We start from the raw sequence: 26,031 nt of genomic DNA on the forward strand, positions 1-26,031 counted from the left end.
TGATGCATTCTAAACCCTGACTGAAAGACTTCAAACAGATCATTTCTATACAAATAGTCACATAACTGGCTTGAAACTGCCTTTTCCAGAATTTTAGATACAAATGGAAGGTTGGAAATTGGCCTATAATTAGCTAAGGTGTCTGGGTCAAGAGAAGGTTTTTTAAGTAAAGGTTTAATTACTGCAACTTTGAAAACCTGTGGTACATATCTTAAGTTTAGGGATAGGTTAATTTGTTCTAGTATTGCCGTACCAATAAGAGGAAAAAAAAAAAAAAAAGTAAAAAGTTCAAGTAAGTGACATTGGAAAGCCACTTACAGACCTGTTGTTGTTTTTCAATCAGCTGTGTGATTGCAGCAGATTACAAATATCTCGTCTTGTAAGACGGGTGTAGTGAGTTGTGATGACCCTAAAAATTCTGACCTAAAACCTGTTTTTGGGATTATACAGAAAACATTTAATTAAATGATTAAATTGTTGTATGTTATGCCCGTCTCCGGTCCCCCCCGCTGCCTCTGCGGCAGGGCGCCCCTCTGGTCTTGGAGGGCCGCTTTCGTGGGGGCGGGTGTGCCTGCCCACGTCGGTGGCCGGGGCGGCTCTGTCTCTCCGGGCAGGCTGGCCCCCTGCCGGGTGGGGGTCGTTGGCCTGAAGGGTGAGGGCCTCCTAGCCACGTGTCCGGCCCGGACCGGGTGGCCGGGGATTGCCTGGGTCGCGGTCCGCCGCCGCGGGATCCCTGGCTGCTTCTTCCCGCGCCGTGGGGGCCCCGCCCGCGGGCCTCGCAGGCGGTGGGTTGCCTCCCTCCTACTTCTCCCCTCTGTGGGGTTGCTGGTGGCCTGGGTTCCGCACACACACACACACACACACACACACACACACACACACACACACACACACACACACACACACACACACACGCATGATCATATACACACACGCATACACACACATAGTTTGTATGTATATATTTATGTATGTGTATGCATATGTATGCGTATATATATGTATATATATTAATTATAGTAATAATGCACATATATATACCTTTGGTTTCTACCTTCATGGTATCAATCATTAATATGTGTGCAGACAAGGTAAAAAAAAAAAAAAAAAGATTATATTTCTGAATAACAAGTCAAACTCCACTCCCTGCTGATAAGAACATGTAAATCTACCTGTTGACGTCAGTAAAGTTAATAGGTGAAACTCAAAGTTCATTTTTGTGACTGAACGGAGCTGAGACGCCATTTCAGGGTGAAGGTTATGAACTAAAAACCTGAAATAAAAAATCTGTGATTCAGAGGGACATTTAACTGGTGAGTCTACCGATTGAAGAATACTTCAAAGATTTGAAGAAATGGATGAAAAAACTCTTAAAGATTACCTGAGCTGCCACGTTTGTTTAGACACGTTGAAAGATCCGGTGTCTCTGAGCTGCAGCCACAACTTCTGTTCAAGCTGCCTGAAAGAGTTCTGGGAACAAAATAAAAACAGAAACTGTCCCATCTGTAAAAGAAAAGATTCTAAAGAGATTGTTGTGAACTTTTCACTGAAGGGACTTGCCGACTCTTTTGCTGGAAGACAGACAGGTGGATCGTCTGAGACTGAAAAAGAAGAAAAGAGGGAGGAGGAAGTTTGTAAGAAACACCCAGGAACAACTCCACTGTTCTGTAGAGACGAACAGAGAGCTGTGTGTTCTGTCTGTGAGTTTTCTCTGCACCAGAACCACAAAGTGGTTCCTGTAGAAGAAGCAGTCGGTGAGCTGAAGGAGCTGCTGAAATCTGACTTAAAGTCTCTGCAGGACAAGAGGAACAAATACAAACAAGTGGAGGAAACATATAAAGATGTGGTTCAACACTCGGAGAAGCAGCTGCTGTCCACAGAGAAGCAGATCAGAGCAGAGTTCAACAAACTCCAGCAGTTCCTGAAGGAGGAAGAGGAGTCCAGACTGGCAGCTCTGAGGGAGGAAGAGGAGCAGAAGGGGAGGAGAATCAGCGGGGAGAGGAAGAGGATCCAGGAGCAGATCTCCTCTCTGTCAGACAGCATCTCTGCTGTTGAAGAAGAGCTGCAGAAAGACAACATGACGTTCCTCAGCAGGTATAAACCCACTCGGGACAGAGCCAGAGAGCAGAGCTCAGTGTCAGATCCACGGCTGCTCTCAGGAACTCTGGTAGACGAGGCCAAACACCTGGGAAACCTGGCCTTCAGAGTCTGGGAGAAGATGGGGGACCAGGTCCACTTCAGCCCGGTGGTTCTGGACCCAAACACTGCAAACCCCAATCTCTATTTGTCTGCTGATCTGACCAGTGTGAGGAATGGAGATCCACGGCAGCAGCTTCCTCATAATCCAGAGAGAAACGACTACGGAGTCAGTGTTTTTGGTTGTGAGGGTTTGAGCTCAGGGAAACACAGCTGGGAGGTGGAGGTGGGAGATCATCCTCTCTGGATTATTGGTTTGGTTAAAGACTCAGTTGACAGGAAGAACGAGAGATTGGCTTCACCTGAATATGGATTCTGGTGTTTGTTTCATCGTGATGGAAAATACAGCAATGGTGTGTGTAAGATCATCACGGTGGAGACGAGTCTCCGGAGGATCAGAGTCCAGCTGGACTATGACGGGGGGACGGTTTCCTTCTACAACCCTGAAGACATGACACACATCTACACTTACAGTGACACTTTCACTGAGAAACTCTTCCCTTATTTCAGTCTGGGAGAGTCTGGTGATGCAAAAACTTCTGAGATCAGAATCTGTCAGACAAAGAAAAGATTAACCTGAGATAAAGAAAATATATGTATGTGTCTTTAATGTTTTGATGGAATAACTTTTCCAAGAGCAGGATTATTTTAAGTAAAAAGTTCACATGTGCAAACAAACGAATCTCAAAACGTTGAAAATACGACACATTTAAATATTATTGTAAAACATTCAGAGTATTTGTTCAGCGTTGAATAAGATACCAAAATATAAAAGTTTATAAAGTTGTGATTCATTTTATCCAAGTTTGTATTCATGTTATAAATGTGCTGGAATCACTGGGACGAGATTTGATGTTTTACTTTCAAACTTTACTGTTTAAATAAACGTTGTAACCAGTTAGAAATATGACATAAAAATCCACCATGTTCCTAAATCTGAGAGCTATTTTTAATCAACCTGATGATTTTATAACATTCGGAGAGTAAAAGTCAAATAAAATTGGTGTTAAAGAACATATTTCTGTGTAAACGTAAGTGTTCAAAAGTCAGAGTTTATAAGTCGCTCCTCAAGTTTCAGTCCAAAGATCAGAGTTTTTAAACAAACTGCAACTAAAAGATACTAAAACATGAAAAACTGTTTAAACGTCTAAAAACACAGCTGGTTCTCATGTGAGCAAATGTTTCATAATTGTTGCTTCATATCTTTTTAAACCGTTAAATGTATCATGTATGTTTATTTTATCATTCTTAACTGTGGTTCATAAAACCTTCATATGTGAAACATTGATTTTGTTTAAGTTTCTTTCAATCAAACATCTGTATTAACCTGGTAAACAAACATGATCATGATTTATTTTAATGATTTGATATCCTGATATAATAAACTGCATGTAATTTGTTTTTGGGGAAAATAAAATATGAATGAAGTGAAGTGACTTTGGTTTAATGAGTCTGTAAAAACAGGGAGACACAGGTTTTTATTTAAATCAGCGGTTTTCAAAAAAATATTTCCAATATTCCAATATTGCCTGACTGAAACAGTTTGAAACCACTGGCTTGAAGCTCCTGAGAGGTTCCTGGTTCTGGGTGAACCGAGGGGGAATCACCACTAGAGGGAGTTTGAAGCCAGTTCCTGCTGCTGCTGCTGGTGCTGGGAGGATGGTAATGTTAATGATAATATAATAATTATGATGATAATAATAATAATAATAATAATAATAATAATAATAATAATAATAATAATAATAATTATAATTATACTACCACTAATAATAAGATTAGATTGTTCTTTATTTCTCCCTCAATGGGGAACTTCATTAATGATAATGAACAGAATAATTTAAATTTTTATAAATAAAATTTTATAAAATATAAATAAAATAAAACAAAGTCAAGTAAAATTGGAAAAAACAACCAATTACAAATTATGCAATTTAAAAAAAACATGTTCCAATAAACGTAATTAAAAAAACACAAAAAAAACAAACCAAAACTACAACAAAATTATAAAATAACACAAAATTCAACAGAATAATTACAATTTTTAATAAAATAAAACAAAGTAAAGTAAAATTGGAAAAAAAACAACAAATTACAAATTATGCAATAAAAAAACACTTTCCAATAAACGTAATTAAAAAAAAAACAAAGTTATAAAATAACACAAAATAGCTGTCGTCAAACACAGATAGTCGTATTCTCTTTTGATTCAAAGGAAAAAAATATGACAATGGTGCTAAAAAGAGAGAGGAAAAAAAAAGAAAACCCCACCTAATTTAACAATTATCATGATATTTCTTCATCAAACTGGCTTTTATTATTCTTTTAAATGTAATGTTTGATTTGCATTCTTTGGCTTCTGTATCCAGATTGTTCCATAAACTGAAACCTTTTACAGAAACACAACGTTCCATTAATTTGGTCCTGAATTTAGTTTTTTTAAAGATCTCTGTTCCTTTTAAGTTATACTTATTTTCTCTTTTTTCAAAATGTTTCCACATCTGGGTAATATTTCTTTCTGCAAAAATGGTTAATCTCAGAAAGAATAAAGTAAAGACCGGTTCCAAGGTAGCACCAACTCTTTGCTGGTCTGCTGAATGTCCATCATGCTTTCTGGATTGATCTGCAGTAATGTTTGCTTTTCTTAAACCCTTGCTGATGTCTTTCCCTCCTAGGCTGAGTGCGTCAGGACAACAAACTGGCAAAACATTTGCTTTTATAGAAGTACAAACTTGTTAAGTCCCGTGGAAGTGGTTGGTTGGGAACGTTGTTAATGTTGCCTACTTTATTTTCCTATTTTTGTCTTTATCTTTGGTTAAAAGAAGCGTGAACTTGCATTTCCACGCCTGCAACTGCTTTCTAAACTTCACACAATCGTGTTTATTCAGTTAAAGTCAGTCCTTGATTTTCCCCGGACCGCCCGGACCCAGAGGAAGTTGTGAGGCGGCCTTGTCTCCGGTTACTCCGGTTACTCCGGTTACTCCGGTTACCCCGGCGATTTTAAAGTCTCTGAGATACGCCACATAAAATCATTTATTAAGTTAGTTAGTTTAGTTTAGTTTAGTTTATTGTTTTGCACAGTTTTTAAAAATATACAGGAAATATCAATGATAAACACTATAGGTGCAGGAAGAGGCAAAAAAACCAATGGGCTTATTTGAAGCCTCCACCGAAGATATTAAAATTTCATGTCAAGATTAACATACAAAAAACAGAAGGTAAAACTACACAAAAGTGATGGCAAACTAATAATGCAATATATAAATAATAAAGAATAAAGACAAAAAATAAGTGTGTGTGAGTGTGCATGGGATATTGTTTTTACAACTTATATTGTATTGATTCCTGAGCAAATAAGACTGTACATGTCACTATGAGTGAAACACAGAAAAAAACAAAAAGAACATGGATACATAAACAACAATACATTGGGAAAACAGTTACAAAACAGCAGTCAAGTGGTCCTTTAAACGTCTTTTGTAAAATTTCAGAGAGGACGAGCTTTTTGCCAGGTGGGAAAAATCATTCCACAATTTAGTCCCTAAATCTCAACGAAAATTGACCTCTGCAAGTGAGAAATTTAGGAGGATGAAGATCTGAGGATTGTCGAGTTGAATAAGAATGAATCTCTGAAATTAATTTAAAGTAAGTCTTGAACTGTCCAGGAATATTCCCTTCACTTGAATTTAGCTTATAAATAAAAACGCATATCTGAAAAATATTGATGTCATAAATAGTAAGAATCTTGAGTTTTTGAAATAAAGGAGTAGATGAAGCGAGTGACTCTGATCGAGTTGCAATCCTAACAAAACGTTTCTGTAGGACCAGAATTTTGTGAAGATTTGTAGGAAAGGTATTTGCCCAAACTATATTACAATAAGAGAGATAAGGATAAATTAAACTATAATAAAGTGTAAGGAGACAACTCGTCGTGATAAGATGACTAACACGCCTTATAATGCCAATGGATTTATTGATTTTTTTGGTGACCCAATCAATTTGTTCTCTCCAACTCAAACTCTCATCAACAATAATACCCAGGAATCTTGTGGTTGACACCTGAGGCATACTAACAGACTCAATATTAATTTTGCATGAATCCTTAGGGTATGATTTTTTGCCACTAAAAATTATGAAATTTGATTTCTTTATATTCAAGGATAGTTTATTTAATCTGAACCACATAGCATAGGCAGTTAAACCGGCATTGGCATCCTTAATTAGTGAGTTGAAGTTTGAATGAGAGAGCACTAGGGTTGTGTCATCTGCAAACATTATTGGACAAAGGAAATTTGAAACATTAGGCAAATCATTAATATAAATAAGAAATAATAATGGTCCAAGAATGGACCCCTGCGGGACTCCACAAAGTAATCTGGCCTTATTGGAATAGCAACCATTAACACAAACAAATTGCTTTCTATTTGAGACATAATTTTTTAACCATTTGTATGCAGTATCGTGAAAACCGTACTTATGTAACTTATCCATTAAAATTTGATGGTTAACAGTATCAAACGCTTTTGAAAGGTCGATAAAGATACTACAGGTAAATTCATTTTTCTCAAGTGCAGAGGTAACTTTGTCAATAAGGTGAAGCAGAGCCATATAAGTAGAATGATTTTTCCGAAAACCATACTGATGTTTGTAGAGAACTGAATTAGAATCTAAATGAAAAAGAATCCGTTTATAAATAATTTTTTCTAATATTTTTGAAAAACATGGCAAAATAGAAATGGGTCTATAATTATTGAAACAACATGGGTCATCAGCTTTAAACAGAGGAATAACTTTTGCAATTTTTAAATCTTCTGGCACAATGCCTGTTTTCAAAGACAAGGAAAAGATATAAACAAGTGGCTGCAGTATTGTCTGTTTCACCTGTTTGACAAGGAATGCAGGTATATTGTCATGACCGGCTGAAGATGTTTTCAGTTCATCAATTATGTCACTTATTTCTTGAATATTTGGGAGCTTGAATGACGAAATAATAGGAAAATCTTTAGAAATAAAATCCAGTGGATTACCATGACAAGTAGAAATTTTATTTGACAATTCATAACCAATATTAACAAAAAAATCATTAAATCTTTGAGCTATATCAAATGGATTGTTGAGAGAATTTTCCCCATCCCCATCATAAGTTAATCTTTATTTCAGTCAATTATAAGCATGAAAATCAATAAGCAAGATAATAAACATTTACAGGTTTTTCTTTGGTCAACATGATGATTATTTTGACCCAAAAGGTCTGGACTTAAAACATAAAGATGATCTTGCTCACGGTTAACATAATAGAATATGCAAAAAGAACAAATTAAGTATCATGAGGCTACACAAAATAATAGTAATAATAATAATAATAATAATAATAACTGTAATAATAGTAATAATAATGATAATATAATAATAATGATAGCTCTGAAAACAGAAAGTGAAAAGATGCTAAGGAAACCGACAAAACCAATTTAAGTTGTCATTTCATCTCATGCATGTGTATTGTGTCTATACATCAAATCCTACATACTATACATTCAATTCAATTTTATTTATATAGCGTCTAATACAACAGATGTTGTCTCTAGACGCTTTCCAGAGATCCAGAACATGAACATAAACGTAAATATAATTATAAATATAAATATAATCCCCCGAGCAATTATTACATAAACAATGACAGGTAAATGGCAGAAAAGCCTTAAGCCAAACAGTGGCAAGGAAAAACTCCCCTTTAGGAGGCACGTAGGCAGGTGGAAGCAGCAACAGGATGACCAGGGATGGGGGGGGGACCGGGACCGCAGGCCAGAACGCAGCTCCCGAGGCTCTGGCCTGCAAACATGCACAAAAAAGAGAAAAGGGGGGGCCAGCATAAGAAACTACAGGAGCGATGGACAAAACGATAGCTATGAGACATTTATAAAAATGGAACTGGAGAAGAGAGGAAGGGAAAGGGAGAGGAGAAGAAGGGTGAGAGACACCGCCCACGAATAATGTCGGTGCCCCCCTGCAGCATAGGCCTATAGCAGCATATCTACCACCAAGCTATATTTGAGACTAACTATTATAGTCTTGTTCTATAGCTGCAACTATGACTACTGACTTTAACACACTAGAGTTTACACTACCTAGAGATTTACCAACACCAGCTAGAGGTTTACTAACACTAGCTATAGGCTTTACTAAACAGAAAGGTTTTAAGTTTAGTTTTAAAGGTGGAGGTGGTGTCAGCCTCCTTAACCCAGATTGGAAGTTGGTTCCATAGTAATGGTGCCGGAGAGCAGAACGCCCGCCCTCCAAATCTACATTTAGATACTCTAGGAACTACGAGTAAACCTGCACTCTGAGAGCGGAGAGCTCTGCCAGGAACATAAGGCACTATCAGGTCTTGTAAATACTGCAGAGCCGAGCCGTTTTGGGCTTTATATGCAAGTAATACAATTTTGAAATTGGATTCTGAATTTTACGGGTAGCCAATGCAGCAACGCTAACACTGGAGAGACGTGGTCTCTCCTGTTGATTCCTATCAGCACTCGTGCTGCTGCATTTTGGATCAGCTGGAGCCTATTCAGCAAATTACTTGGACATCCTGCTAACAACACATTACAGTAATCCAGTCTAGAAGATACAAACGCATTAACTAGTTTGTTTTTTTTTTTACTTGTCTGCACACATATTAATGATTGATACCATGACGGTAGAAACCAAAAGTATATATATATGTGCATTATTACTATATTTAATATATATACATATATATACGCATACATATGCGTACACATACATAAATATACACATACAAACCCAGTGATTTTTTTTTTTTTTTCGGGGGGGGGGGGGGGGGGGGGGGCGGTGGGGGGGGTGACGACATCCACTGCCAATCCAGGAAGCAGGAACACACGGAAACACACGTCAAGCACTGGAAATCTGCAACAAAAAACCACAAACAAAGCACGAAACCGGCACGGAGCCAACCAAAACAATAACAGCAATCGACCTAAATCTTGAGATCTGATTGCAGTCTGAGCTAAGCTATCGCTACCGCTACCTAAACCCAAAAACTAGAGAGCCAGCATGCAGGTGAACAAGCCAGTGTGTATGTCTATGTGTGTGTGTGTGTGTATGTATATGATCATGTGTGTGTGTGTATATGCGTGTGACTAAGTGACTGTGTGTGTGTGTGTGTGTGTGTGTGTGTGTGTGTGTGTGTGTGTGTGTGTGTGTGTGTGTAATAAACCAAACAAAGTTCCACCTGAAGTGTATCTATAGTGGGGGAGAGGAGGGAGCAACCCCGCCACCCGCGAGACCAGAGGCCGACACGGAAGAGCCCGGAACCCAGGCCACCGGCAACCCCACAGAGGGGAGAAGTAGGAGGGAGGCAACCCACCGCCTGCGAAGCCCCCCCCCCCCGGCGGCGGCCGAGGAGGGCCTGCGGGCGGGGCCCCCACGACACGGGAAGAAGCAGCCAGGGATCCTGCGGCGGCGGACCGCGACCCAGGCAATCCCCAGCCTGCCCGGAGAGACAGAGCCGCCCCGGCCGCCGACGCGGGCAGGCGCACCCGCCCCCCACGAAAGTGGCCCTCCAAGACCAGAGGGGCGCCCCGCCGCAGAGGCAGCGGGGGGGACCGGAGACGGGCCCGGAGAGAGGGAACCCCCCAACAAGGCGACACCCGTGCAGGCCCGACAACGGAGAGCCCCAGACGCAGGCATCCCATTCATTCATCCATTCACCGATCCGATATCTATACTAATAATAATATGATATACTATACATAATAATAATACTAATAATAATAATAATAATAATAATAATAACCATCTTTGTATAATATAATAATGATAAATTATTAAGTTTTGATGTCCTGCCAATGGAGGCCCAAATCCTCCATGGCAGGACCCTTCCATACCGCATTCTCACCGACACAGACACACAATCACGCACCGTTTCCCCCTCCCCGGGGGGGTCCAGCACCGCCAGAAGGCGCCCCAGGCTGCACGGCGAGCCCCGCCAGGCCCGGGTATCCCGACCCACCTATCCCAGGCCGGTGAGGGAACGCGAGTGATGTGGGACCCCCTCCCGCCCCTGGTGTTGAGTGCATGTGATTAATGCCATAAAAACAGGGAGGGGGGAGGGCCAAGTATCGATTTGACACCGACCCCCCCCCTCCCGAACTACGTGTCCTTGTCAAATGTATTTATTAAGTGTTGAATGTGCAGTGTCTATTTTGCTGTTAAAACCGTGAGGCGGGGAGTGCCGGGCCACGCGGGACAATGCCCCCCACGACCCGGACCCCCCGCCCTTCGCCTATGTGCGTATGAATCGTGTAGGGGGGGGAGGAGGGGGAGCGGAGGCCGAAGCCAGGAAGCAGGACCAGCAAAGCCGGCCCTGATAAGACATCTGCGTCCCCCCACCGGCCATCCATGAACTAGTTTTTCTGCATCACTCTGCGAGAGGATTTTCCTAATTTTTGCAATATTACGGAGATGGAAAAATGCTATTTTACAAACCTGATTAACATATGGTTTAAACGACAAATCCTGATCGAAAACAACACCAAGGTTTCTCACAGTTGCACTGGAAGCCATCGCAACACCATCTAATCCCTTCCTAAGATGCTCTGGACCAAGAATGATAACCTCTGTTTTATCTGAATTTAGAAGCAAGAAATTTCTGGACATTCAGTCCTTGATGTCCCTAAGACATGCCTGAAGTTTAACTAACGGTTTTGTTTCATCCGGCTTCATAGACAAATAGAGCTGCATATCATCAGCATAACAATGAAAGTGTATGCTGTGATTCTGGATTATACTTCCCAATGGCTGCATGTATAAACTGAACAAGATTGGCCCTAGCACTGAACCCTGCGGAACACCATAACAGACCCTTGACTGTTCTGAAGAAACCTCATGTACATGAACAAACTGGAACCTGTCAGATAGATATGATTTAAACCAACGTAGAGCTGTCCCTTTAATCCCAACAACATGCTCTAACCTGTGCAGTAAAATGCCATGATCTATAGTGTCAAAAGCAGCACTGAGGTCCAGTAGAACCAGTATGGACACTAATCCCTTATCTGAGGTCCAGTAGAACCAGTATGGAAACTAATCCCTTATCTGAGGTCCAGTAGAACCAGTATGGAAACTAATCCCTTATCTGAGGTCCAGTAGAACCAGTATGGAAACTAATCCCTTATCTGAGGCCATAAGGTCAGTTTTTCTAAGCTTTTAGATTTATGCAAAACGTACAGAGTGGCAATTATTTTGTTAATTGTTTTCTTTTTAAAAAGGAAAACAACAATACAAAGATACAAAAAAGTACATTCAAGTCCCTTGATTATATTTCTGAATAACAAGTCAAACTCCACTCCCTGCTGATAAGAACATGTAAATCTACCTGTTGACGTCAGTAAATTTAATAGGTGAAACTCAAAGTTCATTCTTGTGACTGAACGGAGCTGAGACGCCATTTCAGGGTGGAGGTTATGAACTAAATACCTGAAATAAAAGGACTTAAATCTGTGATTCAGAGGGACATTTAACTGGTGAGTTTACCGATTAAAGGATACTTCAAAGATTTGAAGAAATGGATGAGAAAACTCTTAAAGATTTTCTGAGCTGCCACGTTTGTTTAGAGACTTTCAAAGATCCAGTGTCTCTGAGCTGCAGCCACAACTTCTGTTCAAGCTGCCTGAAAGAGTTCTGGGAACAAAATAAAAGCAGAAACTGTCCCATCTGTAAAAGAAAATCTTCTAAAGATCCTCTTGTGAACTTTTCACTGAAGGGAATTGCCGACTCTTTGGCTGGAAGACAGACAGGTGGATCGTCTGAGACTGAAAAAGAAGAAAAGAGGGAGGAGGAAGTTTGTAAGAAACACCCAGGAACAACTCCACTGTTCTGTAGAGACGAACAGAGAGCTGTGTGTCCTGTCTGTGAGTTTTCTCTGCACCAGAACCACAAAGTGGTTCCTGTAGAAGAAGCAGTCGGTGAGCTGAAGGAGCTGCTGAAATCTGACTTAAAGTCTCTGCAGGACAAGAGGAACAAATACAAACAAGTGGAGGAAACATATAAAGATGTGGTTCAACACTCGGAGAAGCAGCTGCTGTCCACAGAGAAGCAGATCAGAGCAGAGTTCAACAAACTCCAGCAGTTCCTGAAGGAGGAAGAGGAGTCCAGACTGGCAGCTCTGAGGGAGGAAGAGGAGCAGAAGGGGAGGAGGATCAGCAGGGAGAGGAAGAGGATCCAGGAGCAGATCTCCTCTCTGTCAGACAGCATCTCTGCTGTTGAAGAAGAGCTGCAGAAAGACAACATGTCGTTCCTCAGCAGGTACAAACCCACTCGGGACAGAGCCAGAGAGCAGAGCTCAGTGTCAGATCCACGGCTGCTCTCAGGAACTCTGGTAGACGAGGCCAAACACCTGGGAAACCTGGCCTTCAGAGTCTGGGAGAAGATGGGGGACCAGGTCCACTTCAGCCCGCTGGTTCTGGACCCAAACACTGCAGGACGCTCTCTCTATCTGTCTGCTGATCTGACCAGTGTGAGGAAGGGAGATACATGGCAGCAGCTTCCTGATAATCCAGAGAGAAACGACAAGTATGCCAGTGTTTTTGGTTCTGAGGGTTTGACCTCAGGGAAACACAGCTGGGAGGTGGAGGTGGGAGATCATCCTGACTGGAATGTTGGTTTGGTTAAAGACTCCGTTGACAGGAAGAACAAGAGACATTCTTCACCTGAATATGGAATCTGGTGTTTATGGCATGGTGATGGAAAATACGCCAATGGTGTTAGTGAGATTGTCACGGTGGAGACGAGTCTCCGGAGGATCAGAGTCCAGCTGGACTATGATGGGGGGACGGTTTCCTTCTACAACGCTGAAGACATGACACACATCTGCACTCACAGAGACACTTTCACTGAGAAACTCTTCCCTTATTTCAATGTTGGAAAGTCTGGTGATGCAAAAACTTCTGAGATCAGAATCTGTCAGACAAGGAAAAGATAAACCTGAGATAAAGAAAATATATGTACCGTATTTTCCGCACTATAAGGCGCACCTAAAAGCCTTTAATTTCTCAAAAACCGGCAGTGCGCCTTATCTGCAGTGTGCCTTATAGTGCGGAAAATACGGTATGTGTCTTTAATGTTTTGATGGAATAACTTTTCCAAGAGCAGGATTATTTTAAGTAAAAAGTTCACATGTGCAAACAAACAAATCTCAAAAGGTTGAAAATATGACACATTTAAATATTATTGTAAAACATTCAGCGTATTTGTTCAGCGTTGAATAAGATACCAAAATATAAAAGTTTATAAAGTTGATATTCATTTTATCCAAGTTTGTATTCATGTTATAAATGTGCTGGAATTACTGGGACGAGATTTGATGTTTTACTTTCAAACTTTACTGTTTAAATAAATGTTGTAACCAGTTAGAAATATGACATAAAAATCCACCATGTTCCTAAATGTGAGAGCTATTTTTAATCAACCTGATGATTTTATAACATTCGAAGAGTAAAAGTCAAATAAAATCGGTATTAAAGAACATATTTCTGTGTAAATGTAAGTGTTCAAAAGTCAGAGTTTATAAGTCGCTCCTCAAGTTTCAGTCCAAAGATCAGAGTTTTTAAACAAACTGCAACTAAAAGATACTAAAACATGAAAAACTGTTTAAACGTCTAAAAACACAGCTGGTTCTCATGTGAGCAAATGTTTCATAATTGTTGCTTCATATCTTTTTAAACCGTTAAATGTATCATGTATGTTTATTTTATCATTCTTAACTGTGGTTCATAAAACCTTCATATGTGAAACATTGATTTTGTTTAAGTTTCTTTCAATCAAACATCTGTATTAACCTGGTAAACAAACAGGATCATGATTTATTTTAATTATTTGATATCCTGATATAATAAACTGCATGTAATTTCTTTTTGGGGAAAATAAAATATGAATGAAGTGAAGTGACTTTGGTTTAATGAGTCTGTAAAAACAGGGAGATACAGGTTTCTATTTAAATCAGCGGTTTTCAAAAAAATATTTCCAATTCCCCAAGGGGGGCCTGACTGAAACAGTTTGAAACCACTGGCTTGAAGCTCCTGAGAGGTTCCTGGTTCTGGGTGAACCGAGGGGGAATCACCACTAGAGGGAGTTTGAAGCCAGTTCCTGCTGCTGCTGCTGCTGCTGGGAGGATTAGTAATGTTAATGATAATATAATAATTATGATGATAATAATAATGATATTAATACTAATTATAATAATAATAATAATAATAATAATAATAATAATAATAATAATAATAATAATAAGCTTTATTTGTATAGCACCTTTCCAAACACAGTTACAAGGTGCTTTTACAAAGCAGAATTAAAAGGCAGAATCCAATAAAATGACAAAAATATAAAAACATAAGAGCATAGAAATACAATAAAACATTAGAAAATAATAACATTGGATATTATAAAGTACATTATTAGATGTTAAGTAAAAGCACATTTAAAAAAGTGTGTTTTTAAAAGAGATTTAAAAATGGACAGACTCAGAGATATACTACTACTAATAATAAGATTAGATTGTTCTTTATTTCTCCCTCAATGGGGAACTTCATTAATGATAATAAACAGAATAATTTTAATTTTGAATAAAATAAAACAAAGTAAAGTAAAATTGGAAAAAAACAACAAATTACAAATTATGCAATAAAAAAACACTTTCCAATAAACGTAATAAAAAAAAAAAAAAAAAAACTACAACAAAGTTATAAAATAACAAAAAATAGCTGTCGTCAAACACAGATAGTCGTATTCTTTTTTTTGATTCAAAAAAGGAAAAAAAATATGACAATGGTGCTAAAAAGAGAGAGGAAAAAAAAAGAAAACCCACCTAACTTAACAATTATCATGATATTTCTTCATCAAACTGGCTTTTATTATTCTTTTAAATGTAATGTTTGATTTGCATTCTTTGGCTTCTGTATCCAGATTGTTCCATAAACTTGTACCTTTTACAGAAACACAACGTTCCATTCATTTGGTCCTGAATTTTGTTTTTTTAAAGATCCCTGTTCCTTTTAAGTTATACTTATTTTCTCTTTTTTCAAAATGTTTCCACTTCTGAGTAATATTTCTCTCTGCAAAAACGGTTAATCTCAGAAAGAATAAAGTAAAGACCGGTTCCAAGGTAGCACCAACTCTTTGCTGGTCTGCTGAATGTCCATCATGCTTTCTGGATTGATCTGCAGTAATGTTTGCTTTTCTTAAACCCTTGCTGATGTCTTTCCCTCCTAGGCTGAGCGCTTCAGGACAACAAACTGGCAAAACATTTGCTTTTATAGAAGTACAAACTTGTTAAGTCCTGTGGAAGTGGTTGGTTGGGAACGTTGTTAATGTTGCCTACTTTATTTTCCTATTTTTGTCTTTATCTTTGGTTAAAAGAAGCGTGATCTTGCATTTCCACGACTGCAACTGCTTCATAAACTTCACACAATCGTGTTTATTCAGTTAAAGTCAGTCCTTGATTTTCCCCGGACCGCCCGGACCCAGAGGAAGTTGTGAGGCGACCTTGTCTCCGGTTACTCCGGTTACTCCGGTTACTCCGGTTACTCCGGTGATTTTTAACTTATGTTTCCGTGGCTCTGAGATACACGTAAATTCATTTATTTATTTCATCCAAAACAAGTGAGAGCTCATCATTTATTTTCTTCAGTTCATCTGCTTTGAATCGACCCCATGTACATCAATTAATGCAAGAGAAATATGGAATAGTTGGAACGACCTAAAAATGTGCAGTTCTATCTACAAGTTCAAGAAAATGTTTAAAGAAAATATTGTAAATAAATATAAAACACTATAACTATAAAGTATATTATCAAAAACATTCTAGAATGTGAAACATCAATTTTAGATTTTGTCTTATTTATTTTGATGTCTTCTTTATGCATTGTTGGTTTTCATGGATTAATGTTAATGTTTCAGATTTAAGTCGATCGCAAGATAAAAAGGGTAGAAGCTTCAGCTTCAGCCTTAATCTTTTCGGCAAAAGCAATGTTTATTTTACTTTTTTCATTTTTTGTTTTGTAAAAATGGCTTAACTTGTACAAGGCTTAAGACCGAAATAAAGACCATTCATTCATTCATTCATTCATTCATTCATTCATTCATTCATTCACATTCTGTACATTTTATTCCTTTGTGCGAGCAGCAGACAAAACTAAAAAATGTGTTGTTGGTGTGAAAGACAAACTGGCAAAACATTTGCTTTTATAGAAGTACAAACTTGTTAAGTCCCATGGAAGTGGTTGGTTGGGAACGTTGTTAATGTTGCCTACTTTATTTTCCTATTTTTGTCTTTACCTTTGGTTAAAAGAAGCAGGCCAGAACGCAGCTCCTGAGGCTCCGGCCTGCAAACATGCACAAAAAAGAGAAAAGGGGGGCCAGCACAAGAAACCACAGGAGCGATGGACAAAACGATAGCTATGAGACATTTATAAAAATGGAAATGGAGAAGAGAGGAAGGGAAGAGGAGAGGAGAAGAAGGGTGAGAGGCACCGCCCAGCGGATCATGTCGGTGCCCCCTGCAGCATAGGCCTATAGCAGCATATCTACCATGAAGCTATATTTGAGACTAACTATTATAGTCTTGGGCTGCGTCCCAATACTCCCCCTCGCCCTCGTTTTCTTCACTACCCCTAACTTTTGCGCGTTCCCGTGAAGGTAGTGGTGTCCCAATTCCTCTTTTCACCAAGGGGGAGGGGGCATAACGAGGGCTAGGGGCTGAGAATAGCCCCTTCAAATCGAGGGATTTCAGATGCTGACTTGGCGAGCGAGGGGGTATGAAAATTTCCCAGAATGCTTTTGCCGTAGGCTCTGCGTCGATTTGACTCGCCGACCGAAGGCAAACAGGCAGACTCGTCTCAGAGAAATACAGAGAAATAATCCTGTGACTCGTCAGATTTGTTTTGGATGTTTCTGATATAATAGTCTTCAGCGCCCACACCCTGGGTGGGGTTGGCGAAAGGATCTTTCTGTGTGGAGTTTGCATGTTCTCCCCGTGTTCCCCTGGGTAGCTAATGGGAGCTACCCTCACAAAAACATGCACACAGTCCTGGGCTATACATGCCCCCTCTGGCCAACCGGGGAACAGACGGGGTGGGGAGGATCCGAGAAACCCCACCCTGTCTGGTGAAAAGATGCTGCTCACTCCTCAGGTTAAGGAGGAGACCTGAGCTCAGTGCAGGGCCCTCCCGGGGTTGGTAGAGGATGGCAATGCCCAGGACTGTAGCTTAGGTAGGAGCACTGGGTGATAAAATGGGGAAAAACCGGGATAAAAATATAAAAAAATAAATAAATAAATAATAGTCTTCAGAAACCACAAAGTAATCCATCTGTTATCTGGGTAATTTAAACACTTTCAGATAAAGTTGCCGAAGATCAAGCCAGAATAAAGGGATTTATGGTTCCGCGTTACACCAACGCAGAGCCTACGGCGTAGGTTACGTAACCTACGCCGTAAGGTCTGCGTCGATGTACGCGGCGACGCGCGCCATACGCCGTACCCCTCGCCGTAGGCTCTGCGTCGATTTAACGCGGACCTAAACTCCGGAGCCGGCAGACAGAAATCTCTAAATTTCGGAGCAAATTTCTTAACAGGCGTAGCTATAACTGTTAGATTTCATCTATTAAACCAACATCTTCCTAAATGATTTATTTCAGCCAGCGTAATTCTCAACAGAGCTGCGTCCCAGGAGAGTTTCTCTCCCGGGGCTGACGGAGCAGCTTGACCCGGCGGACACGTCTGTTCTCGGGCTGTGAGCTGCTGCTGCTCCCCGGGGGCGGCGGCTCTTCTCATCTCCGAAAACATCGGGTCAAATTTCTTAACAGGCGTTATTTGGATAAACTGAGCCCCGGTTGCGGATCTTAAGGTTACCTTTATGCCTGAAAAAATATTAAAACTTAATAAAGTGCCATATTAACAGAGCTACAGCTGAAATTAAAACAGCTTTTGGCTCTCTGCTTCCTGTTCAGGGTAGGGATGAAAACGAGGGGTAGGGGGAGAAATGGGACAGGCACCTGGGCCAAGTGCCCTAGATCTCAAGTGCCCTAAAATCTCCCCCTTCTTTTTTAGGGGTTAGGGAAGAAAAGAAGGGCGAGTATTGAGATTGGGCCTTGTTCTATAGCTGCAACTATGACTACTGACGCTAACACACTAGAGTTTACACTACCTAGAGATTTACCAACACCAGCTAGAGGTTCACTAAACACTAACTATAGGCTTTACTAAACAGAAAGGTTTTAAAGGGATTGTGACATGAAAAACACATTTTTCTTGATTTTTTGTGTTTTGTTGGGTGTCTTGACATCAATTACACCCAAAAAACAACGAACTTTTAACATTCAGTCTATTGTGTGCTTTCTGGGATTTTCCGCATAACTATGCAAAAACGGCGCATGTGGTTTGGTGGTGGGCCGTTACGTAACGATCCGCTAAATCACCGCCCCCTCCACCCAGCTCCCTGCCTCCGCTCCTCTCCAGCGCACCATAAAGGCTGATTTATGGTTCCGCGTTACACCGACGCAGAGCCTACAGCGTAGGGTTACGCGGCGACGCGCACCATACGCTGAACCCTACGGCGTAGGCTCTGCGTCGATTTAACGCGGAACCATAAATGAGGCTTAAGTTTAGAGCGTCTTTTGTTCTAATCACCGGAGGAAAACTGCTAAGAAGACCCGCGGCCACTGACTGGACTTAAGATAAGGGGACAGTGCTGCTTGCATGCCTTTATTTTTATGATTGTTTGCTGTGGTTCTCCCTGCTGCTTTTTGTTGTATGTTATGTTTGAATCAGAGGTTTATGTAAAACATACAGAGTGGCAATTATTTTGTTAATTGTTTTCTTTTTAAAAAGGAAAACAACAATACAAAGATACAAAAAAGTACATTCAAGTCACTTGATTATATTTCTGAATAACAAGTCAAACTCCACTCCCTGCTGATAAGAACATGTAAATCTATCTGCTGACGTCAGTAAAGTTAATAGGTGAAACTCAAAGTTCATTCTTGTGACTGAACGGAGCTGAGACGCCATTTCAGGTGGAGGTTATTAACTAAAAACCTGAAATAAAAGGACTTAAATCTGTGATTCAGAGGGACATTTAACTGGTGAGTCTACCGATTGAAGAATACTTCAAAGATTTGAAGAAATGGATGAAAAAACTCTTAAAGATTACCTGAGCTGCCAAGTTTGTTTAGAGACGTTGAAAGATCCGGTGTCTCTGAGCTGCAGCCACAACTTCTGTTCAAGCTGCCTGAAAGAGTTCTGGGAACAAAATAAAAACAGAAACTGTCCCATCTGTAAAAGAAAATCTTCTAAAGAGGATCCTTTTGTGAACTTTTCACTGAAGGGACTTGCCGACTCTTTTGCTGGAACACAGACAGGTGGATCGTCTGAGACTGAAAAAGAGGAAAAGAGGCTGGAGGAAGTTTGTAAGAAACACCCAGGAATACCTCAACTGTTCTGTAGAGACGAACAGAGAGCTGTGTGTTCTGTCTGTGAGTTTTCTCTGCACCAGAACCACAAAGTGGTTCCTGTAGAAGAAGCAGTCGGTGAGCTGAAGGAGCTGCTGAAATCTGACTTAAAGTCTCTGCAGGACAAGAGGAACAAATACAAACAAGTGGAGGAAACATATAAAGATGTGGTTCAACACTCGGAGAAGCAGCTGCTGTCCACAGAGAAGCAGATCAGAGCAGAGTTCAACAAACTCCAGCAGTTCCTGAAGGAGGAAGAGGAGTCCAGACTGGCAGCTCTGAGGGAGGAAGAGGAGCAGAAGGGGAGGAGAATCAGCGGGGAGAGGAAGAGGATCCAGCAGCAGATCTCCTCTCTGTCAGACAGCATCTCTGCTGTGGAAGAAGAGCTGCAGAAAGACAACATGACGTTCCTCAGCAGGTTTAAACCCACTCGGGACAGAGCCAGAGAGCAGAGCTCAGTGTCAGATCCACGGCTGCTCTCAGGAGCTCTGGTAGACGAGGCCAAACACCTGGGAAACCTGGCCTTCAGAGTCTGGGAGAAGATGGGGGACCAGGTCCACTTCAGCCCGGTGGTTCTGGACCCAAACACTGCATACCGCTGTCTCTATCTGTCTGCTGATCTGACCAGTGTGAGATGTGGAGATACAAACCAGCAGCTTCCTGATAATCCAGAGAGAAACGTCTACTATGCCAATGTTTTTGGTTCTGAGGGTTTGACCTCAGGGAAACACAGCTGGGAGGTGGAGGTGGGAGATCATCCTGACTGGAATATTGGTTTGGTTAAAGACTCAGTTGACAGGAAGAACGAGAGATTTGTTTCACCTAAATATGGAATCTGGTGTTTATGGCATCGTGATGGAAAATACAACAATGGTTCTGGTAAAACCCTCAAGGTGGAGACAGGTCTCCGGAGGATCAGAGTCCAGCTGGACTATGACGGGGGGAAGGTTTCCTTCTACAACCCTGAAGACATGACACACATCTACACTCACAGAGACACTTTCACTGAGAAACTCTTCCCTTATTTCTGTGTTGGAAAGTCTCGTGATGCAAAAACGTCTGAGATCAGAATCTGTCAGACAAAGAATAGATTAACCTGAGATAAAGAAAATATATGTACCGTATTTTCCGCACTATAAGGCTAAACCTAAAAGTCTTTAATTTTCTCAAAAACCAGCAGTGCGTCTTATATATGATCATTACGGTAATTTCTGTTACTGTAGTCAGGGGGATTGTGGGTAATGTAGTCAGGGGGATTGTGGGTAATGTAGTCAGGGGGATTGTGGGTAATGTAGTCAGGGGGATTGTGGGTAATGTAGTTGGTGTCGCCGAAGTAATGGCGCTAAAAATGTCAGGAATCGTCACATTTGCTGTAGGATTTTGTAGCATTTCCTGTAGCAGCTCCATCAGGTCGATATGTAACTCAACCCCAGGCACTATAGTACGGTATTTTACCAGATATTTAGTGCGCCTTATAGTGCGGAAAATACGGTATGTGTCTTAAATGTTTTGATGGAATAACTTTCATTCAGCGTATTTGTTCAGCGTTGAATAAGATACCAAAAATATAAAAGTTTATAAAGTTGTGATTCATTTTATCCAAGTTTGTATTCATGTTATAAATGTGCTGGAATCACTGGGACGAGATTTGATGTTTTACTTTCAAACTTTACTGTTAAATAAATGTTGTAACCAGTTAGAAATATGACATAAAAATCCAACATGTTCTTTAATCTGAGAGCTATTTTTAATCAACCTGATGATTTTATAACATTCAAAGAGTAAAAGTCAAATAAAAATATATTTCTGTGTAAATGTAAGTGTTCAAAAGTCAGAGTTTATAAGTCGCTCTTCAAGTTTCAGTCCAAAGATCAGAGTTTTTAAACAAACTGCAACTAAAAGATACTAAAACATGAAAAACTGTTTAAACGTCTAAAAACACAGCTGGTTCTCATGTGAGCAAATGTTTCATAATTGTTGCTTCATATCTTTTTAAACCGTTAAATGTATCATGTATGTTTATTTTATCATTCTTAACTGTGGTTCATAAAACCTTCATATGTGAAACATTGATTTTGTTTAAGTTTCTTTCAATCAAACATCTGTATTAACCTGGTGAACAAACAGGATCATGATTTATTTTAATTATTTGATATCCTGATATAATAAACTGCATGTAATTTCTTTTTGGGGAAAATAAAATATGAATGAAGTGAACTGACTTTGGTTTAATGAGTCTGTAAAAACAGGGAGACACAGGTTTTTATTTAAATCAGAGGTTTTCAAAAAAATATTTCCAATTCCCCAAGGGGGGCCTGACTGAAACAGTTTGAAACCACTGGCTTGAAGCTCCTGAGAGGTTCCTGGTTCTGGGTGAACCGAGGGGGAATCACCACTAGAGGGAGATTGAAGCCAGTTCCTGCTGCTGCTGCTGCTGCTGCTGCTGGGAAGTTAATGTTAATGATAATGTTAATGATAATATAATAATTATGATGATAATAATAATGATAATAACAATAATAATAATAATAATAATAATAATAATAATTATAATAATTATACTACTACTAATAATAAGATTAGATTGTTCTTTATTTCTCCCTCAATGGGGAACTTCATTAATGATAATAAACAGAATAATTTTAATTTTTAATAAAATAAAACAAAGTAAAGTAAAATTGGAAAAAACAACAAATTACAAATTATGCAATAAAAAAAAACACTTTCCAATAAACGTAATTAAAAAAAAAAAACTACAACAAAGTTATAAAATAACACAAAATAGCTGTCGTCAAACACAGATAGTCGTATTCTTTTTTGATTCAAAGGAAAAAAATATGACAATGGTGCTAAAAAGAGAGAGGAAAAAAAAAGAAAACCAACCTAACTTAACAATTATCATGATATTTCTTCATCAAACTGGCTTTTATTATTCTTTTATATAATAATAATAGTAATATTAATTATACTACTACTAATAATAAGATTAGAGTGTTCTTTATTTCTCCCTCAATGGGGAAATTCATTAATGATAATAAACAGAATAATTTTAATAAAATAAAACAAAGTAAAATTGGAAAAAACAAAAACAAATTACGCAATTAAAAAAAACACTTTTCAATAAACGTAATAAAAAAAATACAACAGTTATAAAATAACACAAAATAGCTGTCGTCAAACACAGATAGTCGTATTCTTTTTTGATTCAAAGGAAAAAAATATGACAATGGTGCTAAAAAGAGAGAGAGAAAAAAGAAAACCCACCTAACTTAACAATTATCATGATATTTCTTCATCAAACGGGCTTTTATTATTCTTTTAAATGTAATGTTTGATTTGCATTCTTTGGCTTCTGTATCCAGATTGTTCCATAAACTGAAACCTTTTACAGAAACACAACGTTCCATTAATTTGGTCCTGAATTTAGTTTTTTTAAAGATCTCTGTTCCTTTTAAGTTATACTTATTTTCTCTTTTTTCAAACTTTTTCCACTTGTGAGTAATATTTCTTTCTGCAAAAATGGTTTTCTCAGAAAGAATAACCGTAAAGACCGGTTCCAAGGTAGCACCAACTCTTTGCTGGTCTGCTGAATGTCCATCATGCTTTCTGGATTGATCTGCAGTAATGTTTGCTTTTCTTAAACCCTTGCTGATGTCTTTCCCTCCTAGGCTGAGTGCGTCAGGACAACAAACTGGCAGAACATTTGCTTTTATAGAGGTACAAACTTGTTAAGTCCCGTGGAAGTGGTTGGTTGGGAACTTTGTTAATGTTGCCTACTTTATTTTCCTATTTTTGTCTTTATCTTTGGTTAAAAGAAGTGTGAACTTGCATTTCCACGACTGCAACTGCTTTCTAAACTTCACACAATTGTGTTTATTCAGTTAAAGTCAGTCCTTGATTTTCCCCGGACCGCCCGGACCCAGAGGAAGTTGTGAGGCGACCTTGTCTCCGGTTACTCCGGTTACTCCGGTTACTCCGGTGATTTTTAACTTATGTTTCCGTGGCTCTGAGATACACGTAAATTCATTTATTTATTTCATCCAAAACAAAGTGAGAACTCATCATTTATGTTCTTCAGTTCATCTGCTTTGAATCGACCTTATGTACATCAATTCATGCAAGAGAAATATGGAATAGTTGTGACAACGACCTAAAAATGTGCAGTTCTATCTACAAGTTCAAGAAAATGATTAAAGAAAATATTGTAAATAAATATAAAACACTATAACTACAAAGTATATTATCAAGAACATTCTAGAATGTGAAACGTCAATTTTATATTTTGTCTTATTTATTTTTTTGTCTTCTTTATGCATTATTTGTTTTCACGGATTAATGCTAATGTTTCAGATTTAAGTCGATCACAAGATAAAAAGGGTAGAAGCTACGGCTTCAGCTACACCTTTTCGGCAAAAGCAATGTTTATTTTACTTTTTTCATTTTTTGTTTTGTAAAAATGGCTTAACTTGTACAAGGCTTAAGACGGAAATAAAGACTATCCATTCATTCATTCATTCATTCATTCATTCATTCATTCATTCATTCATTCATTCATTCATTCATTCACATTCTGTACATTTTATTCCTTTGTGCGAGCAGCAGACAAAACTAAAAAATGTGTTGTTGGTGTGAAAGACAAACTGGCAAAACATTTGCTTTTATAGAGGTACAAACTTGTTAAGTCCCGTAGAAGTGGTTGGTTGGGAACGTTGTTAATGTTGCCTACTTTATTTTCCTATTTTTGTCTTTATCTTTGGTTAAAAGAAGCAGGCCAGAACGCAGCTCCCGAGGCTCCGGCCTGCAAACATGCACAAAAAAGAGAAAAGGGGGGGCCAGCACAAGAAACTACAGGAGCGATGGACAAAACGATAGCTATGAGATATTTATAAAAATGGAAATGGAGAAGAGAGGAAGGGAAATGGAGAGGAGAAGAAGGGTGAGAGGCACCGCCCAGTGGATTTATGTCGGTGCCCCCCTGCAGCATAGGCCTATAGCAGCATATCTACCGTGAAGCTATATTTGAGACTAACTATTATAGTCTTGTTCTATAGCTGCAACTATGACTACTGACTTTAACACACTAGAGTTTACACTACCTAGAGATTTACCAACACCAGCTAGAGGTTTACTAACACTAGCTATAGGCTTTACTAAACAGAAAGGTTTTAAGTTTAGTTTTAAAGGTGGAGGTGGTGTCAGCCTCCTTAACCCAGATTGGAAGTTGGTTCCATAGTAATGGTGCCGGAGAGCAGAACGCCCGCCCTCCAAATCTACATTTAGATACTCTAGGAACTACGAGTAAACCTGCACTCTGAGAGCGGAGAGCTCTGCCAGGAACATAAGGCACTATCAGGTCTTGTAAATACTGCAGAGCCGAGCCGTTTTGGGCTTTATATGCAAGTAATACAATTTTGAAATTGGATTCTGAATTTTACGGGTAGCCAATGCAGCAACGCTAACACTGGAGAGACGTGGTCTCTCCTGTTGATTCCTATCAGCACTCGTGCTGCTGCATTTTGGATCAGCTGGAGCCTATTCAGCAAATTACTTGGACATCCTGCTAACAACACATTACAGTAATCCAGTCTAGAAGATACAAACGCATTAACTAGTTTTTTTTTTTTTTTACTTGTCTGCACACATATTAATGATTGATACCATGACGGTAGAAACCAAAAGTATATATATGTGCATTATTACTATATTTAATATATATACATATATATACGCATACATATGCGTACACATACATAAATATACACATACAAACCCAGTGATTTTTTTTTTTTTCGGGGGGGGGGGGGGGGGGGTGACGACATCCACTGCCAATCCAGGAAGCAGGAACACACAGAAACACACGTCAAGCACTGGAAATCTGCAACAAAAAAGCACAAACAAAGCACGAAACCGGCACGGAGCCAACCAAAACAATAACAGCAATCGACCTAAATCTTGAGATCTGATTGCAGTCTGAGCTAAGCTATCGCTACCGCTACCTAAACCCAAAAACTAGAGAGCCAGCATGCAGGTGAACAAGCCAGTGTGTATGTCTATGTGTGTGTGTGTGTATGTATAAGATCATGTGTGTGTGTGTATATGCGTGTGACTAAGTGACTGTGTGTGTGTGTGTGTGTGTGTGTGTGTGTGTGTAATAAACCAAACAAAGTTCCACCTGAAGTGTATCTATAGTGGGGGAGGGGGGGGAGCAACCCCGCCACCCGCGAGACCAGAGGCCGACACGGAAGAGCCCGGAACCCAGGCCACCGGCAACCCCACAGAGGGGAGAAGTAGGAGGGAGGCAACCCACCGCCTGCG

General features: G+C 39.5%; 3 protein-coding genes across 3 annotated transcripts in view; all 3 read left to right on the forward strand.

The window, feature by feature from the left end:
* The first annotated feature begins 1,299 nt into the window (after window positions 1-1,299).
* Window positions 1,300-3,170, forward strand: LOC133419012 (nuclear factor 7, ovary-like). The gene has a single exon (XM_061707994.1). The coding sequence runs from the start codon at window positions 1,355-1,357 to the stop codon at window positions 2,774-2,776; it is 1,422 nt and encodes a 473-aa protein (XP_061563978.1). The 5' UTR covers window positions 1,300-1,354; the 3' UTR covers window positions 2,777-3,170.
* An 8,609-nt stretch (window positions 3,171-11,779) lies between these two features.
* LOC133419034 (nuclear factor 7, brain-like) lies at window positions 11,780-13,300 on the forward strand. Its single transcript, XM_061708025.1, has one exon. It carries the CDS (start codon window positions 11,780-11,782, stop codon window positions 13,193-13,195), a length of 1,416 nt encoding a protein of 471 aa, XP_061564009.1. The 3' UTR covers window positions 13,196-13,300.
* Window positions 13,301-19,238: 5,938 nt separating this feature from the next.
* LOC133419537 (nuclear factor 7, brain-like) overlaps window positions 19,239-26,031 on the forward strand; it is a 37,559-nt gene continuing 30,766 nt past the window's right edge. Inside the window, exon 1 of the mRNA XM_061708756.1 lies at window positions 19,239-20,863. Within this exon, the coding sequence (XP_061564740.1) occupies window positions 19,392-20,816 (1,425 nt within the window). The 5' untranslated portion in view covers window positions 19,239-19,391 and the 3' untranslated portion in view covers window positions 20,817-20,863. The remainder of the gene's footprint in view (window positions 20,864-26,031) is intronic.

The sequence above is a fragment of the Cololabis saira genome, chromosome 19 (assembly GCF_033807715.1).
Source record: "Cololabis saira isolate AMF1-May2022 chromosome 19, fColSai1.1, whole genome shotgun sequence".
Taxonomy (NCBI): domain Eukaryota; kingdom Metazoa; phylum Chordata; class Actinopteri; order Beloniformes; family Belonidae; genus Cololabis; species Cololabis saira.

What these genes read in the sequence shown, in the direction of transcription:
- LOC133419012 (XM_061707994.1), top strand. Translation starts at nt 1,355, where the DNA reads ATGGATGAAAAAACTCTTAAAGATTACCTGAGCTGCCACGTTTGTTTA.
- LOC133419034 (XM_061708025.1), top strand. Translation starts at nt 11,780, where the DNA reads ATGGATGAGAAAACTCTTAAAGATTTTCTGAGCTGCCACGTTTGTTTA.